Raw genomic sequence first — 20260 nt, 5'->3', positions numbered from 1 at the left:
GGGGGTTGGTAAGGGTAGACCGTACTTGTGTGAAGCACACTGAGGCAACTTTGTTGTGATTTGGCGCTATATAAATGAAATACATTAAATTGAACTGAAACTCCTTCAAGTTGACTGATTAATTAATTTAATGTACAATAGCCTTCATATGGAAGTACTCATCATAAAAAAGACTTTGTTTTCCAAAAATGATGATACATCATAAAAAATGCATTATCCATAGCAATTCAAGCCATTATCAACTAGTTGTATTCTCAGTTTTGACTTTTGTCGCAACGTACCCACTTAGCAAAGTGAAGTCAATAATCTTTAAATGTAATTATGTGTATTGGAATTCCATTTTTTCATGTTTGCTTGGTGCAAAACCAATATTAACAGCAAATACAATGATTATTAGGGGAGTATTTTTTTGCCAGAAAAATGAACTTGTCCAAAACTGTCACACTCTATAAGGAATTTTTTAAAAGAATAATCTTAAAGAATCCCTTTACTTTTGTACAATTGATTTTATTTTCATCTCTTTCTATTTATAATAATACTATGAATGTTATTGTGGCCTTAACTGTTTGTTTAATGTGTTAATAAGTCTTTTTAAATAAAGTTTTGAAAACAAGAACATTGTGGGAGAGGCAAAAACGTGAGTAAAACCACCTTAACCACAAATAAACTTGATTCTTGGTTTGTTTTTTATTTTTCCATTAAAATTGGCCATCACCTACAGTAGTGTTCAGAATAATAGTAGTGCTATGTGACTAAAAGGATCAATCCAGGTTTTGAGTATATTTCTTATTGTTACATGGGAAACAAGATACCAGTAGATTCAGTAGATTCTCACAAATCCAACAAGACCAAGCATTCATGATATGCACACTCTTAAGGTTATGAAATTGGGCTATCAGTAAAAAAAGTAGAAAAGGGGGTGTTCACAATAATAGTAGCATCTGCTGTTGACACTACAAACTCAAAACTATTATGTTGAAACTGCTTTTTTAGCAGTCCTGTGAATCACTAAACTAGTATTTAGTTGCATAACCACAGTTTTTCATGATTTCTTCACATCTGCAAGGCATTAATTTTGTTGGTTTGGAACCTAGATTTTGCTTGTTTACTAGTGTGCTTGGGGTCATTCTCTTGTTGAAACACCCATTTCAAGGGCATGTCCTCTTCAGATTAAGGCAACATGACCTCTTCAAGTATTTTGACATATTCAAACTGATCCATGATACCTGGTATGTGATATATAGGCCCAACACCATAGTAGGAGAAACATGCCCATATCATGATGCTTGCACCACCATGCTTCACTGTCTTCACTGTGAACTGTGGCTTAAATTCAGAGTTTGGGGGTCATCTCACAAACTGTCTGTGGTCCTTGGACCCAAAAAGAACAATTTTACTCTCATCAGTCCACAAAATATTCCTCCATTTCCCTTTAGGCCAGTTGATGTGTTCTTTGGCAAATTTTAACCTCTTCTGCACGTCTTTTATTTGCGGGGGATTCTTGCAAATAAATTAGCTTCACACAGGTGTCTTCTAACTGTCACAGCACTTACAGGTAACTCCAGACTGTCTTTGATCATCCTGGAGCTGATCAGTGGGTGAGCCTTTGCCATTCTGGTTATTCTATCCATTTTGATGTTGTTTTCCATTTTCTTCCACGCATCTCTGGTTTTGTTGTCCATTTTAAAGCACTGGAGATCATTGTAGATGAACAGCATATCATTTTTTTGCACCTGCGTATAAGTTTTCCCCTCTCCAATCAACGTTTTAATCAAACTACGCTGTTCTTCTGAACAATGTCTTGAACGTCCCATTTTTCTCAGGCTTTCAAAGAGAAATGCATGTTCAACAGGTCCTGGCTTCATCCTTAAATAGGTGACACCTGATTCACACCTGTTTGTTCCACAAAATTGACGAACTCACTGACTGAATGCCACACTACTATTATTGTGAACACCCCCTTTACTACTTTTTTTTACTAATAGCCCAATTTCATAGCCTTAAGAGTGTGCATATCATGAATGCTTGGTCTTGTTGGATTTGTGAGAATCTACTGGTACCTTGTTTCCCATGTAACAATAAGAAATATACTCAAAACCTGGATTCATCTTTTTAGTCACATAGCACTACTATTATTCTGAACACTACTGTATTAAAATGAAATAACTTCTCAAGGCCAGGGCTTCTCAAAGTCTCAGGACTATTTAATCACAGCACAGCAAATGAGGTCAAACAAGGTTTGTGACCGGAGATATCCCTCCACTCAGCGCTTTACAGGCTGCTGCAGGCAGCAGAGGAGGGGGAGACCCGCTGCCGCTGGGTGACAACAGAGACTTTCACTTTCAGTCACCAAACATCAGAAAAGCCTCCGGTAACGCCAGGAAAAGTAGCTAAATTTGTTGCAAGTCGCTTTTGAGAAAATAAGTCGCCAAGAGGGTTTGGAAAGTCACCAGATTTAGTGAGAGAGTCGCCAAGTTGGCAACAATGAATGTAAACACATGCAACGTGAACTCACCCGAGAACAGCACTGTACCGAACTGAACGTCCCATACTGAAATGGTTCAATACAAATACATGTATTGTTACACCCTTAATAATTATAATATTAGACATTTATCACTTTCAGAACACCAGTTACAATGTATTTCTTTGGCCCCATGGAACTGGTATATAGTAAAACAACATAAATTATCTTAAAATATACATTCTAATATGATCTAATATTACTAGACTTACCCCTGCCCATTCTCCATAGAATGTGGAGTTGTCAGGAAGAGCATCTGGCATAAAAAAAAAAAATTGTGCCAAATCAACATGCTGGCATCTTCGAGTGCAGTTTGAAGGAACTTATTTGGCGGCATGGTGGCTTACTGGTTTGCACTGATACCTCACAGTAAGAAGGTTTTGGGATAGCTTCCCACAGTTTTTGTATGGAGTTTGTATGTTATTCCTGGGTGCTCTGGCTTCCTCCCACATCCAAAGACATGCAGGTTAGGTGAATTGGAAAGTGAATGTGTTTGTCTGTCTATATGTGGTCCTGTGACAGACTAACGTCCTGTTCAGGGTGTACCCCACCTCATACCCTGTGACTGCTGGCTTCGGATCCAGCCAACCCTGAAGTGCATGGTGGTTGTAAACAAACACACATGCATATCATATGACAGTGGCTCATGTTACTGCAAAACAAAGACTATTCACACACTATAAACGGAGTCCCATTTGATTTAAGACCTGACGTGCATCCACTTAAAGAGAAAACATTGACTTTTGATGGACTTTAAGACAAACTCTTCATTCTCCAACACGCCACAGCTGTACCATTGTGTTTGAATTTATTCATTTTCAAGAATCCTCAATTTCAGCTGCATTAAAGTCATTTCACAGTGTACTGCATCACAAACAGCACTGAAGCCTGTACTTTGTGAAGCTTGGTGTGAGTACAAATTTAACATCAAATCTGGGTTGCATTCACAGGTGGGTGTGACAAACCCAGTTTTCATAATTGTGATGACTAAAGGCACAAACACACCATGGCTGGAGCTGGATGAAATCCTCACCTATGGTCATGAGATGTGGCTCATGACCGAAAGAACGAGGTCGCAAGTACAAGCGGCCGAGATGAGTTTCCTCCGCAGGGTGGCTGGGTGCTCCCTTAGAGATAGGGTGAGGAGCTCGGTCACTCGGGAGGAGCTCGAAGTCGAGCCGCTGCTCTTCCACATCGAAAGGAGGCAGTTGAGGTGGCTCGGGCATCTTTTCCAGATGCCCCTGGACGCCTCACTGGAGAGGTGTTCCGGGCATGTCCTATCGGGAGGAGGCCCCGGGGAAGACCCAGGACACGCTGGATTGACTACGTCTCTCGGCTGGCTTGGGAATGCCTTGGGGTTCCCCCGGAGGAGCTGGGGGAGGTGGTGTGTGGATCGGGAGGTCTGGGCGGCTTTGCTTGAGCTGCTGCCCCTGCGACCCGACTCCGGATAAAGCGGAAGAAAATGGATGGATGGATGGATGTGTGCAAATTGGAGTTAGGGCAGGTTTCAGTAATGACAGTCCTGTCTGTGCTTCTCATCCTCTTTAAATGCAGCACACAGCTTCCCAATGAGCTGACAAAGAGTCCAGGTTCTTCTAAGAGCCAATATAACACTTTCTCAGTTGGAGGAACCACAATGCCAGTCTCACGGGATGCCAGTCTCACACGTTACTTCCCCAACCAAAGATTAGTGCCCATTTACAGCTGGGTGGAATATTAGGTCTATATTACAATTAGGTATATACAATTTATGAATCAAACCCAGGTCTATATTTTAGTAGCCCAGGACCTGCTTTCATAAAACAGTCTAATCTTGTTTCCTGGACGAAACTCACTTAGTTGACTCATCTTGTGACATTAGTCATTGCAGGAAGCACTTAGTCGGCTATTTTGCGTTACCAGACTAAAGGTTTTAGCCTGGTACAGAGGAGGCTAATCTTATTTTAGTTGACAAAACTTCAGTGTCTTACGTCAAAAAAGGCAGCCATCATCTACCACCACTTGATGAAGGAGGAAGGAAGGAGAGACTTGTGGTGGACGCAGATGTTCTGGGACCAGAATAATCCATTGGAGATGTTTACGGAGCCCTTCTCCTCTGCTGCGGCAGACTCAACCATGTTTAAAGCAGATGGAACAACTCGGAAATAAACAAATTATATAACGGCTGAGTGGATCCTTGTCATTTGATTGGTGCTTTGTATGTCACGTGACATGGATTATTCATCCCATTTCTGTTGGATTGCATTTAGACTGCAAATTTGGTTCCATTTAGAGTGCAAATTTGGTTCCATTTAAAGTGCAGATTTGGTTCCATACATTTCGTACCATTGCACTCTGAACACACACACACGCACACATACACAACGCATGTGCACACACACACAAACAATTCCACTGCGCTTTAAGCCATCTGATGATTTTTTTTTTTTTTTTGCTGCACTGAGGAAATACACAGTCATTTTTATGTAGTACATGAGCGCACAAGTGCCTTCCCGCTTGTGTGAGCACGCACCGCGCACACGCTCACACAAGCCGGGCGGCGCTTAGCTTTAAAACAAACATGGTGGAGTTTGTTTTGCTGACGGATGCTGATGTCAAAGCAGCAGTGACGCACCAAAGCTGGATTATTTTCTAATGCTATTTTTTTTTTCGCTGCACTGAGGAGGTACCAAAATGTAAGTCCCTTTTCTGTTGTTTGCAAATCAATATACTATAAATGACAAGGATTTATTTTAGCCGTTATATAAAACAAATATGAATGTTTTTACATTCTTGGCCTCATTGAATGGTATGTTCCTGCTTTCACCTCATAAATATTCGTACCATTGAACTCATAAACTTTCATTATTTGTATACTGTCACACATTGCAGGCATTTCTTGGCAACGGGAACAATGTGAACTAACGTAAGACAACTAATCTACAAGTTTAGCTGTCAATGTGAAATGGAGATTAGACAGATAATGTTGGGCAACTAACCTCAGTCGACTAAGTGAGCATAGTAGACTAAAAGATTAGACTGCTTTATGAAACTGGGTCTAGGTCCTCCTGTAAAGGCAAAGTTTGACTGAGTTATGACAGAAAAACCACAAAAAATGACAAGTAACTTTGATGAGAGACATGAGAAAGAATGGAATAAACACTGGAGTCTGTTTTCCTCCATTTCTGGGTGAGTTTCACATTTGTACTAAAGTGCCACTGTGAGCTGAAGTGCAGTCTTTGTGTGGGTTTGTCAGAAATGAACTATGAATGCCCAGGGATGCAGAGAGTCCATTACAGAGCCCCTCGCATCCATTTCTGGATTGTCAGAAATGACCTAAAGTCATTATTTTGATGGCAATGTGAGGGTTGCACTGGCAAAAACTGTAACTGTCCCACTCCAGCTTGAACCAATCTTGTGTATTGATTGCCCAGGTGTACAGTGGTGCAACACAAATAGTATGTCTCATCTTAGTCTAAAAAGGTACTGTTTGCGTGACACAAAGTCATTCAAGCTTTCCCCAAGGATATGCGAGGAGTGATGATCTAGTGGTTAAGAGTTGGGCTTCAGACCAGATGATCCTCGGTTCAAAATCCAGCCAGACCAGAAAATAATGAAGGGCTCTTGGACAAGGTCCTTAATCCTGTCGTTGCTCCCGGCGTGTAGTGAGCACCTTGCATGGCAGCACCCTGACACATGTGTCTGTATGAATGGGAAAATGTGAGGCATAATTGTAAAGCGCTTTGAGCTTCTGATGCAGATGGAAAAAGCGCTATATAAATACAGTCCATTTATCATTTCCCATCAAGGATCTTCTGAACAGTCCTAATACCTAAGGCATGCAGTTGTTGCCTTAGTCACAGGTAAGGGTCCAAGTCTCACAAACACAGAGTAAGACAGAAAGAACCCTAAAGACCTGCACCATCATTCTTTTGCAAAGGTATCAGCATTGCAATACACCTCAGTGAGCCCAAAGCCCATAAGCTTTTCTCATTCATCAATCGATATCAAACCCTAAGGACTGAAATACACTAATGTTACTGCAGAGATAAGCAAATCTGTCACTTTCAAGGTGTATAATTAAACTACTAATTATTGAGTCCATGAAGTTATTGAAAGTCTGGATCGTAATCATGGTCCAGAACAACTAGAAACCCAGACATTTATACTCCTCATTCAGCTTCTTAAGTACTGCAATCATGGCATCTGTTAGTTCTTCAAAGATCATCACAGCATTTCTCACTGTCAAAGGCATATAAGCTACTCGTCTCCACAACTGCAACCCAGCAGAAATTTTAGTTGCATTCACAAAATGCTGACATGGATTTCTGTAAACTTCTATCTATTTCTTAAACCTGCTTATTCCAATTAAGGGTCACTGGGGGCTGGAGCCTATCCCAGTGGTCACTGGGTGAAAGGTGAGGTACACTCTGAAGAGGCCACCATCGCAGGGCCAAAATATATAGACAAACACATTCACTCACTGACACTGATGGTCAATTTAAAGTTTCCAATTGGCGCAGCAGGGAAGGTGTTGCATTCACTCTACCGTACTGTTGTGACAAAAAGGGAGCTGAGCCAAAAGGCAAAGCTCTTGATCTACTGATTAATCTTGTTCCAACTCTCACCTATGGTCATGAGGGTTGTGGTTATGACCAAAAGAACTAGATCGCGGGTACAAGCGGCCGAAATGGGCTTTCTCAGGAGGATGGCTGGTGTCTCCCTTAGAGACAGGGTGAGATGTTGAATGATCCATGGGACGCTCGTGTAGAGTCACTGCTCCTTCGCGTTGAAAGGAGCCAGCTGAGGTGGTTCGGGCATCTGGTAAAGTTGCCTTGGGTGCCTCCCTAGGGAGGTGTTCCAGGCACATTCATCTGGGAGGAGACCCTGGGGAAGACCCAGGACTAGGTAAAGAGATTATATCTCCACACTGGCCTGGGAACACCTCGGGATCCCCAGTCTGGGGAAGTCTGGGGTCCCCTGCTGGAGCTGTTGCCCTCACAACCCGATCCCAGAAAAGCAGTTGAAGATGAGTGAGTGAGTGAGAACCTACATGCCTTTGGAGGTGGGAGGAAGGTGGAGCACCTGGAGGGAACACATGCAAACATGGGGACAATATGCAAACATGTGAAGCAGGGACCTTCTCACTTTATGCTAACCACTGAGCCATTGTGGTGCCCACTTCTAAACTTGCTAAGTTAATTTCCATACATATGGCTATGCAGACCCAACAATACCTTCAGGGTGCATATAATTATAAGGATCGCAATATTTCTGTGTAGGCTCTCAGTTGTCCAGGTGGTTTCCATAGTAGAGAAGCTTCGACTGGACTGGGTTGCTTGACATGAGGACGTTTCGCTTCAAATCACAGAAGCTTCCTCAGCTAAAATTCTTGCTCTGGTAGTCTGACTTCTGTCTTGACTCTTGTAGAGAAGAATAAACCAGAAGCCAACAAAAGCTGGAGACCAGACCCCACCTACCGAGAGGCTGACTGCTATAGGCTAGTGACTAAACAATAGCTCTAATTAGCACCTATTGTGCTCTAGTTAGCACTCTCCTAATGACAGGATGGAAGCCTCCCCTGATGGCTCCCTTGACGACTCTCTCCTGATGACGTGAATGACTCATTACCATGAACAAAAGACTGAAACTGCTTTGACCTGAGTACCACATTGTAAACAGGGGACAAAGCGTGTCTGAGACCCGCTCCGCGGTTAAGGCTGGGTTTCAACTGTTTTACAAAGAAGAGATTTGACCACTTGCAAAAAACATTCTTAAACAGTCTCTACACCCTTAATTCCTGCCCTATTCCCTTCAGCCAGCATAGTAAACTTTAAAACTGCAATGTTGGGGGTAAATACAGTATATCAGTGAAGGATATACCAAAAGAAGACAAACTGTTGTTGGTATTCTAACCATTGTCATTGACAAAGTTGTATGCTGTAGAAATCTAATATTGTCATATTTCTGTGCATTTAAATGTATGTAATAAAAGGCAATACTGCAAAAACAACAGCTCCAGCTGTTTCAACACATTGTTTGAGCAGTTCATGATTACACTTTGCACTCCTTTCAAATAACAGACTGCAGACTTTAGTCCCATACTGCATCAGGTTTGCTATTCTATGTCTGTTGAAGGCAAAAATCATATATGTCTCACAAGTAGCTGTTGTGGCAGTGTTATTCAACATCACCCAATATGCTCACCCTTTGTAGACCCTGCCTACATTGCATTTAAATTGCATTTTGAATTTGAAAAGGTCTGTGTGTGCATTGCCACCAACTAAAACCAAGAAAATTGGTGTGTCTGATCTGGGCAGCAGCAAACTCAAGGCCAATTGCAAGCCAAAAAGAATATTAAGATTGAACAGCAGCGCCTAAGAAAAACGTGAAAACTAATGTATTTGGGTGCCTAGGGTATGTGTTTGCATACATATTGTTAAACAAGAAAAGTATTTTGCAATTTCCAGTGTGGTTCTTATATGGATGAGCTCATACCTGTTACAGCTTTCACAAGGTGCCTTATTACGTTCACCAAGGATGTAACTAAATCACTGCCATTTATTTATGTCTGTCTGCTAGCAGGATCACATCAAAACTACTACGCAAGTTTTGACAAAATTTTCACCACAGATAAATATTAGGTCACGGAAGAGTCCATTGAATTTTAGAGGTGATCTGGATCCGGATTCTGGATCAAGATTTCACTTTATAAAGGCTTTGAAGGATTACAAAACTACTTCACAGATTGTCACCAAATTTGCACCACGAATAGATATTAGGGCATGGTGTTGTGGTTTTGTCAGTGTTTTAGTTGATTTAGTGTTGGTTTCTCACATCTGTCCTCAGCTCCCATCTCTTTATGTTTCATAGTATTATTCCCAGCCTCTTATCTTGCATCACCTGTTTTCTGATCTATCATTCCCTACATCTCCCAGCTTGTTATCACTTCTTAGCATTTTACCTTTTCTCTGGTTTTTCATTATTCTCTGAGATGCTGTTATCTTCAGTTTCAAGCAAGATTCTTTATCTGCTGCCACCTGGTGTTCCTTTCATTATCCTCAGTTTCATGTGTGTCTGAATGTTTGCTTCCCTCTGGTGTTTGTTTTGGTCCCTACACGTTGTTCGTGTTGACTCATTCCACATGTTGGATTCTGCACCTGCCTCCTGATTACTTTGGGTATTTCAGTCACTGGTTGTCTGTCTTAAGGTTGCAGGTCCATTGCATTTTGTTTGTTGACAGCTTCTTGCCTCCTGCTTCCACTGGTTGTAAGTATTGTGTTGTTTTGCACTCTGGGGTTGTACACATTTTCTAAGAAGGAAGGACTTATCTTAGTACCCCTGGCTTTGGTTTTGAACTTCCTAGTATGAGACCAAAATACTTTTTTCCCATTGGCACAGGGAGCCCCCCCAACGGAGGGGTCCCTGTACCAACAGGGTTCCCCGTCTATGGTAGCTTTTCTGACACCTCATGCTTAAAAGCCAAAATGGGTCGGTGCATGCATGCGCGCCCACACATGGGCACGTGCGCGCACACAGAAAACAAATCCACTGTGCTGTCTGGAGGCTGTTGGCAGGAAGTTGGAATGAAAAGCTGGACTAATTTCTGACATGATTTTTTTTTTTTTTTTCGCTGCACTGAGGATGTACACAGTCTTTTTTTGGTAGTACATGCATGCACAAGCGCCGACCAGGTTGCATGTGGCCCTTGGACCCAAAAAGAACAATTTTACTCTCATCAGTCCACAAAATATTCCACCATTTCTCTTTAGGCCAGTTGATGTGTTATTTGGCAAATTGTAACCTCTTCTGCACGTCTTTTATTTAACAGAGGGACTTGTGCGGGGGATTCTTGCAAATAAATTAGCTTCACACAGGCTTCTTCTAACTGTCACAGCACTTACAGGTAACTCCACACTGTCTTTGATCCTCCTGGAGCTGATCAGTGGGTGAGCCTTTGCCATTCTGGTTATTCTTCTATCCATTTTGATGGTTGTTTTCCGTTTTCTTCCACGCGTTTGTTTTTTTTTTTTTTGTCCATTTTAAAGCATTGGAGATTATTGTAGATGAACAGCATATATTTTTTGTACCTGCGTATAAGTTTTCCCCTCTCCAATCAACTTTTTAATCAAACTATGCTGTTCTTCTGAACAATGTCTTGAACGTCCCATTTTCCTCAGACTTTCAAAGAGAAAAGCATGTTCAACAGGTGCTGGCTTCATCCTTATATAGGGGACACCTGATTCACACCTGTTTGTTCCACAAAATTGACGAACTCACTGACTGAATGCCACACTACTATTATTGTGAACACCCCCTTTTCTACTTTTGTTTTTACTAATAGCCCAATTTCATAGCCTTAAGAGTGTGCATATCATGAATGCTTGGTCTTGTTGGATTTGTGAGAAGCTACTGAATCTACTGGTACCTTGTTTCCCATGTAACAATAAGAAATATACTCAAAACCTGGATTAATCTTTTTAGTCAAATAGCACTACTATTATTCTGAACACTACTGTATGACTGAGGAGGAACAGCACTTCTGGAAGTGGCCGAATGAATAGGGCAGCTTCTAGCCACCCAGCTCTGCAGACGGCTAGCACCCATCTCCCATGCACGTGCGTGAATGGGCTGGACACACAAGTTGCACAAACCATTGTGTTTACATCTGTTTATTTATTTTTCTGAGGAAAGAAATGGAAATGAAGTTTAATGCTCCTGGTTGGAGTACACTTGGTGTGCACGTATGTGAGTGGGCTGGTCGCATTCTGCTTGGCAATAGAGGAGTCATGCCAGCTAATGTAACTAAGTTTTATGTGTGGCCCGCCTGCGAATACACAATCCAGCTGTGCACGCATGCTGGAAGCATCCTGTCCAGCAGAGCGGCCGCGCGAACAGGATTTGCTGTGTTTTTTCTAAGGTCTACATTCTAATGCTGCCAGCCCGTGACAACCCTCGTGCACACAAAGACAGTGGACTTCACCTGTGTAGAGAATGTGGACGAGGTGATTCAAATTCATTGTTTTATTTTTATTGTCAGCGCGGATGTCAATAGAAGCTGAAAGATGCAGCTCCTGGACATCATTCTGTAAGTCCGTGAGTGGTTGTTCACAACTTTTCTTGTTTTTTATGATTATTTATTTATTATTTTTTTCTGCCTAACATCAGGGAAATTTTCACAGACTGTTTCAGATAATAACCATGTAATAGTCCACATCCAGTCTGAGCACTGCGTGCACAACGTGCTGTCATTTCATCCGCGCCAGTGATGCTAAACATCCATGAGAATGCTGCTCAGCATTTGCATGCAAATCCTTGCGCCTGCAATGATCGTGCCAGTGCCACTCAACCTTCATGTGCACACATTTTGGGAGGACCAATTCAATGAGATTCCACATTAAAAATTTACCACCTTTTCATGTGTTTTCACGCAATTTTTGTGTCTCCGCCTCCTCTCCACCAGTCAACGTCAATGAGATAAACCTAAATCTAAACTGCACTGCTGTGGTTTGTATTTGTGTCCACCCGGTTTGTGTCACATCTTGACAGCTAGTTTGTTTTCTCCAACGTTCCAAATAGTTTTACTTTGCCTGTTGGATTTTTTTTTTTTTCATGACACTACATGGTGTTTTGGAAGCAGTGCTGATTTGAGTGTAGTGGGCATTAGTTAATGTTCGTACGTTTGTGATCTTCAGTACCAGCTGGCTCAGAGGACCCGTTTCTGGGTTCAGTTCCTGGGTTTTAATGCCTCAAATTGGAATGTGTTTTTTGGGACTAGATTTCAAACGCAACCAGAATTTTACAGTTTGTTTTTAAATAGCTGAAGCCGAATGGTAGCAGCCTGACTCTGCCCTACATGCACTGGTGGGTGTTTTTGTATGGTCTTTGAGGATAAATGAACAGAATTCAGCATGTCCCATGTACTGTTAATGGTGCTGAAGGCAAACGGGCTTTTATTTAGCCAATTTTTGGGAATAAAACACAGCCCGTCTCACTTTTTTTTTTTTTGTGCTACCGTCACAAAATGAGTCACATTTTGTGACAGGGTTATTTTTAACTCACTATTACTAATTCCACTCTTACCCCAACCCTAACCTTAACCATAACCTAATCCTACTCCTTCCCCCCACCCTAACCATAACCACCCCAGCCATCACGGAATGAATTAGAATGAATTTGTGCTGCCGTGACGAAAATGAGGCGCTTTTCGTCACCATATACCATATCAACATATCACATATTCTATTTACTTATTATATGTCTTATGATATAATATTATGATATGTCCATTTTCTTGATCCACTTGGGTGGGTAGGGAGAGTTCCCATGGGATAAAAAAGCTTTTCAACCTACCATCCCTGGTTCTCAAGACCAGGCACCTAAGTGGCTCTACTTTACTCTTTACTCTTCCTTTTTAGATATTTAGATATACAGAAAACAAAAATCTGCTTTCAGTTTTACACCATGCCTTTGACTATGGTCAATTGATTTTTTGCTACCTCACAATAGCATGTCATCTGGAAACATAACCAACATGCCCATGGGTGTACGAATGACCACAAGTAAAACGTAAGTCCCTTCAGCTTCTCCCTTGTTTCACTCGGGGCTGTCACAACAGATCCTAGGTGGATCTGCATGTTGATTTGTTTTTTTGTTTGTTTGTTTTTTTAAATGCAGGTTGCCCTTCCTGAGGCAATTTCACATTGCATGGAGAATGGGAAAGGGGTGACCTTGAATCAGGAGCCTTCCACACTGCAAACACTGCAAAGATTTGCTATTTAAACAACATGTGCAATGTGCATGAAAATGACAACTAGAGTACACTAGTTGGAAACTGGCACTGACACTGTGCACTGTTTATGGTCTATGATATGACACTTTATGCTACCTGCTTTGTTTTAATGTTATGAGATTAAAGAAAAAAAAAACTATAGCAATATAATATACACAAGAAGACAACCCAGCACAAGATTTGAATAAAGTAAGTTGTATTTTCAGTAATTTATTAATTAGTTTTTTGGGGTTTTTTTTTTTTTTTTACTTTTACTTGAGTAGGTTTGTTGAAAGGGAACATTTAACTTGAGTGTTTCTTTGTGGACGTATTTTTACTTAACAGCACACCCTCAGCACTCTACCTGCCACTGCTTTTAAACAAGTAAGTGGCTGTTTTAACTAGAATTAAATGACTAAGAATGCACATTAAAACTGCTTGAAAAGTTTCACAATATGATATTTTAGAGCTGTACTGCCTCTGTTTTTTTTTTTTTTTTTTTATGATTTAAGTCATTAAAAAGAACTTTCCTTGGTGCCACTATAATTTTGTTCCTTTCCATTGAAATAAGGGATTCATAATATGATATTGCCAAAATGATCAAAATTGGCACTGTCTGGAAACTATTTAGAATTTCTCCCACTGAACGGTAGAATTTCAAGTTATCAAACGCCATGTCCTATATTTGGTAGTGACATAATAGATCACATGGGGGCTTCCCCCAGTATGCAGAGGCATGTTAAGAAGGATATTGAGAAAGGCAGTGTGACATCAGCTGGCTGCTCACTTGATGGACAAACCTGTTTCCACTGAGTGGCCCGGATCGGTATGGTACGGGCCAGACCGGTTATGTCTGGCTAGGCCTGCATGTCCACCACCAGCAGAACCCTTTTGTTTGGTAGGCGGAGCATGTAGATGTTGACATGTAAGTCATCAAACGCACGTACACTTTCGCGCGGCCTCTCGCCTCCACATGGAGGCCAAACAGTCAAAGTTAAAAAAAAATGTTTTTTGCCTTGGTGAATCATAGGATTTCTTTTCACTGTGTGCAGAATGCTGATAAGTTGACGCATGCATGTGTTAAACATTGATGTGAATGAATGAGGTGCTGTGACAACATTTAAAATAAGTTAATTTCCTTGTTGTGGGACAAAGCGCTGGCGTTCTCTCATTCCGGCTGAGAAATGCACCAGGAACAGACAAACACAGAGGGGTTTCTTTTAAAGCGCTATGTTTCTTCAGCCATGATAAGGAATTAAAGTATTTCCATATGTCGTTTTCCAAAATAAAGATTCCTTATATGGATAAGTTTTCATAAGGATGTGATGATGAATCCGACCTAAGACTTTATATTTACTCAGAGTGTGTGAATGGTTTTATATTTGAAACAGTCTGAACTGTTTGAATGAGGACAACATCTTTTCCCTTAAGGTGTTGAGCCACTGCACACCAGCAGATTAGCACCTCCCTTTTGTAACCTAGTCCATAATTGTAGGACCCCAGCTGAAAAAATGGTACAGTACGGGTCAGTTGTTTTGGTACCATTGGAGATAAGTTTGATATAAATTATACATAGGTTCAAAGCAAGTTACTCATAAGTTTTGGGTTCATGAGACATTATCTCACCATATTTCAACTTATGATTAACTTACAAGAAATGTGTGTCAACAATCGCATAACTTACCTACAAATCATGGCCCGTGTACGCGGAACGTATGAGCCATACGCTGGCATGCCTCAAAAATATTGTGCATGCACAAAATTTTTCGAGGTCCTCGCTGTTCTATGACATATGCCAGCATGCTTCAATGTGCTCTGAACTTATACAAAACCTATCCATAACTTATTAGACATATGCCAGTGTATTCTGCATATTTTTTAATATGCCGGCATACACTGGCTAAATCACCCATGCCTCAGGAACACGCATCACACAAGGGGGTCAGGTCACAAATAATTTCAAAAGAAAATATTCCCAATGGAATGGGCAGCATGGTGGCTTAGTGGTTAGCACTGTTGCCTCACAGAAAGAAGGTCGTGCGTTTAATTCCTGTGGCCTTTCTGTGTGGAGTTTGCATTTCTCTCCGTGTTTGCATGGGTTTCCTCCGGGTGCTCCGGTTTTCTCCCACATCCAAAGACATGCAGGTTAGGTGGATTGGAATCTTTGAAATTGTCTGTAGGTGTGTGTGTTTGGGTGTGTCTGTGTTTGTGTGTCTGTTTGTGGCCCTGTGACAGACTGGCATCCTGTCCTGGGTGTACCCCGCCTTGCGCCCTATGACTGCTGGGATAGGCTCCAGCCCCCCGCGACCCTTAATTGGGCTAAACGGTAGAAGATGAATGAATGAATGAATATTCCCTATGGAATTTCCCAGAGGTAAATATATCTTTTCATTAAAATTAGATGAAATTTTCATATTTCCAAAATAAACCTAGATTATAATGTTTGATTTTGGTGTAGAAAGTAATTTTGTCCTTTTTGTGAAATATGAATGGGCATAAAGCTTTAAAGAATATATAAAAAAAAAACCTGAGTCCATCACATTGTACAACTGCATATTATTTTTCACAACCTATTGTTTTATTTAGAATCTTAAAACAATAAATATTAAAAAGAAATGTGTGAATGTGTTCTGATAAAACATGAACTTGAGGCATGATGGCATTTTCAGCTTGCAGTTTTCACTTATGTGCAACATTTAAGCTTCTGAAAACAAGTATGTTGTTTGTGGTACTACAGGATTTATTTGCTGACCTTTTCACCCCATCCCAGACGTAGGTCACTGAATCAAAATGCAGAAGGTATATTGATGCCTGGGTTCATGAAAATCACGTTTCTGTAATTGTGACAACAGCGCCACACGGTCTTGTATATTTAGCTACACTTGTATTTGTGTTGTGTACAGTTTGTGCACAAAAAAATACAAACACATTTGCATGTGTGCCGTTCCTTCACATTCAGATGTTGTGTATATGTGAGTCATTCACACTCTCAGGTGTGAATTCACTTGAGTGTTTATTTCCCTTTCAACACCTTGAGTATATTTGCTGCAAGTGTATTTGTTTTCTATATCCACATATCTTATATTTCAATGTCCATGTGTGTTTACTACAAGATAAACAGCAGTCAGACAGAAGCACACATATCAGTCTCACCTGTCTGGGGATCGACTGAAAAGTACTGTTGGCCCTGCACCAGTGTGTACACGAGCTTGGCGCTATTCCCATATGTTGGGTCATCAGCATCTGTTGCTGTCACTTGTATTATAGATGTTCCTGCAGGGAACGACAGGGAGAGACAAGGAAGAAAGGATGAGAAGTAGCAAAACAGCAAAAGACATGAGACAAGTGGGGAAAGGAGAAGGCAATAAACTGTAAAATATGGACAAGAAAGAAAGAAAGACTGTAGTCTGTGTCCCTCGTGCACTCTAACCAGGAGGTGTTTGTGCTGCTGATTGGGAGAATGGTATATCAGAATCAGTGGTGGGCACAGCTAACCAAAAAGTTAGCTTTGATAACCGCTAATCAGCTAACTCAAAAGTTAGCTTTGATAACGCTAAACTGATAAACCACAAAAAAATTTTGCTACAAAAAAAAATTATTTAGCTACAGCTAATCACTAACTGCTAACTTTCAGTATTGTCTCCGGTACACTCTCAGCTACTAGGGTTGCCAACTCTCTGAAAAATAAATAAGGGACACCTCACCGCCAGGGCCAACCAGCCGACTGACCATTGCCTTCACCCTTCCCAGCGTCTGTGTGAAATAATTTTTAACCATTTGACTGTTGACTTGACCCTGAATTTAAGTAGATGCATACATGCATTTGTTCTGATATGAACACGTGGAAAACAAATTATTATTTAGCAATTTATTTTTAGTGCAAAATAAATTTTCACTCACAATTTCAATATGAGCAGTCTGTCCTGCTTCAAAGCATAAAATAAAAAAATTATTTAAAAATAAATCTCTCTGTGTGCTATTGCTTAACTTAAAATTGTATAAATTAACAAAAAAACAACTGAAAATTTGCATCATCCAAAACAATGTAATAGTGCAAAACAATGTAACAGTGCACATTTACACATTTAGTGTAATAAAAAGTGCAAAAAATAAAGTCTGAAAAGTAAACAATACTTACAATACTTATAGCTGTTGTTGCGCACCTTTTCCACCCAGCCATTTTCCTTTTCTCATTCTCCCCTGTATTTTGCATTCTTTTTTGTTTGTTTTTTTTTTTTTAGGAGGAGTAGTAACGACGTTACAGACATTGCTGTCTGTAGGCATATCTGCAGTGCCAGTGTCGGTGTCTGCATCGATATCAGCCATGCTGCTTTGTTATTGTCGTCCAGCGACCGTCGTCGGCTCATGACGTCGGTATCTTCTTGCGAGCAGATGTCCCTTGACCAATGAGATAAGAGTGATTCTGTATCGTCAACTCGTGTCTGTCAGCTCATTGGTGAAAAGCAGGAGAGAGGCTGGGATCAAATTTACCGTAAGTTTCCATATAAAGCGCCAGTCAATTCCATTGACATTTTACAGACTTTTTGATTCTCACAGAAATACGGGACATACTGCGTCCCGTTTCAGGTCAATACGGAACGCACACTTTTATTTACAAATAAGGGATGATTCCGTTTTTCAAGGGACGGTTGGCAACCCTATCAGCTACTGACAAGCCGGTTTTGAGTTAAAGCACCACCAACGCTTCCGATTAGAATCAAAGACAATCACAAACCCAACACAACCAATGAGTCAGTGCTTCCGTCTTTGTGCACCCTGTTAACTGATTAAGAAAGAGTCATTTCCATTCACAGCATACAGCGGTCCAGCTGTGAGACAGACATCCTGAAAAGGAAAGCATGTTTGACTTATGGTTTTGATTTATAAATCAAATTAATCTGGATAGAATAACTACATTAATGTCAGCGCTGACATTAATGTAGTTATTCCATCCAGATTAAGCAAATTGGTCTGCTGATTGTTTTTGAAGTTATCTGAAAAGATAATCCGCTACCAAAAATGTTAGCTTTGCTAATTAGCGGTTAGCAGATTAGCAGATGTGCCTACCACAGATGAGAATGCATGTATGAACTGCACTGTAAAGCATGCAGGAATATTTCCAGCCCAGTCTCATGGTTTTGTTTTTGTGATACCTTCAGGAAATGCATCACATGTTCATGATGCAGTCAAGTTTAGCTAACTATTTTTAACCCTAACCCTAACCATACCCCCCACCACCGCGTCACCCCAAATTTCATGATACATCACGAAAATACAACATGACCTAACAGATTAAATCATGTTTTATGACGACATCAAACGCAGCGTGAGGTCCGGTTGTGGTTTTCAGTTCTGTGTGTGAATCAAACAACCTCCAGAGTTTTAATCCACTATGGACCAATCTTGGTGGAATAACTGAGGGTCAGCCAAGGACAAAGTGACTTGAATTAGAGAGAAACAGGTTAAAAGTCAAGGTCACAGGTCAGGGCAGGGAAAATGTGCTTGTGCCACGGTATCCACCATGCTAAGGAAAGACCTGGGTCCTGGATGACAACCACCCAGGCAGACAACTGGTCTGCTGCTGCAGATCACACTGTTCAGTTCATTCATTTTCTATAACTGATACCCAGTCGATAAAGGATACCATCCTACACAACGTTCTCAAATATGAAAAAAACTTTAAAAATTAGTTCAGTGTTAAAAATAAGGATTTTTCCAATTTTCCAACATTTTTCCTGACTTTGACCTTTATTTATTTAATCCGTTCTTGTCTACCAGGAAATGAATCGTCAGTAAAAATTTCAGAACAACAAATGAAAAATTGTGGGCTCCAAGCTGTTCACAAACAAACAAACAAACAGGGGTTAAAAAAAATAATCGAAATATATTATCGCCGCCTAACTTTGTTGGCTGAGGTAATAAGCTAATTAGGGTTAACATGCTAAGACACCTTACCATGGTTGATGAAAGCACATTTCTACAGACTGTCCAGTGGTGTCTGGGTTGCGAGTGTAAAAAATGATTACCTAATGGATGGCTGTCATGTCATATGGACCATACCCAGGACACTAGCTCTCATTCAAAGCAAGCACGCCCCTCATTATTCATAACTTTAAGGCTTAAAATACCTCAAACTGGTGAATTTTATTTAAAAAAATCTTACACCATACAGTTGTCATGAATGGGAAACCTAGCTGGAGAGACTAAACGTGCTTTGTAGCACCAGACTGTAAACATATTGATTTCTGATATCAAATTTAGACATTTTAACATGGGTGTCTACGGGACTCATTTGTTTTTAAAGTCATTTCTATTCATTTTTCAGCACTGGAGGTTGCCATTTGTTCTGCACTCACAGTGAATGCAACACAGAGAAGCCACTGTTGGAGCTGTGCATCATGTATGCCACAAATTCTGTCCTGTGAAGTGTCAAATATTCTTGTCTTTAACTTCTAAGCTGTGCCTTGCAGCTGAGGTTAACTCCCATTAACGCTGACAGAGCCGGCCCAAGGCATACGCCAACTACGCGGTCGCTTAGGGCCTCCACGCCACCAGGGGGCCCCGAGAGCACCGAGACGTTGTGATAAAAAAGTAAATATATACATGAAATTAAAATAATATTGAACAATTTAAACGAAATGGTATTACACCCGAAAAAAATAAATTAATTATGACAAAATACCAATACTAGGTTAATTGATGCCTCCTGTTGGCTGTTGCCACCGTTGGGCAAATTTAGATGCACCGCTTGGGTCAGGTGGTCGATGACTAATCATGAGGAATGAAGTGAGTGTAAGTCAGGTCTCAGAAAAGAAATTATCCCTCTGGAGCGGAGAAAAGAAAAAAGAAGTTGGAAGACAAGAAAAAACAACAAGACAAAGGTAGGTTTGCATGTCCAATATTACAATTTTTGTTGTCATTATTTGCGAAATGCTCCGTTCGTTTAGTGTAAAGTGTTTTAGGTGTCTTAAAGTCAGAGGCGATTG

The 20260-nt window shown here is 40.8% G+C and overlaps 1 protein-coding gene across 1 annotated transcript in view; it reads right to left on the bottom strand.

The window, feature by feature from the left end:
• The window catches only part of LOC117521240, a 569076-nt gene that overhangs the window by 365072 nt on the left and 183744 nt on the right, over positions 1-20260 (bottom strand). Inside the window, exon 3 of the mRNA XM_034182574.1 lies at positions 16428-16547. Within this exon, the coding sequence (XP_034038465.1) occupies positions 16428-16547 (120 nt within the window). The remainder of the gene's footprint in view (positions 1-16427; positions 16548-20260) is intronic.

This window comes from Thalassophryne amazonica, chromosome 12 (assembly GCF_902500255.1).
Source record: "Thalassophryne amazonica chromosome 12, fThaAma1.1, whole genome shotgun sequence".
NCBI lineage: Eukaryota > Metazoa > Chordata > Actinopteri > Batrachoidiformes > Batrachoididae > Thalassophryne > Thalassophryne amazonica.
This window is presented reverse-complemented; position numbering and strand designations above follow the sequence as displayed.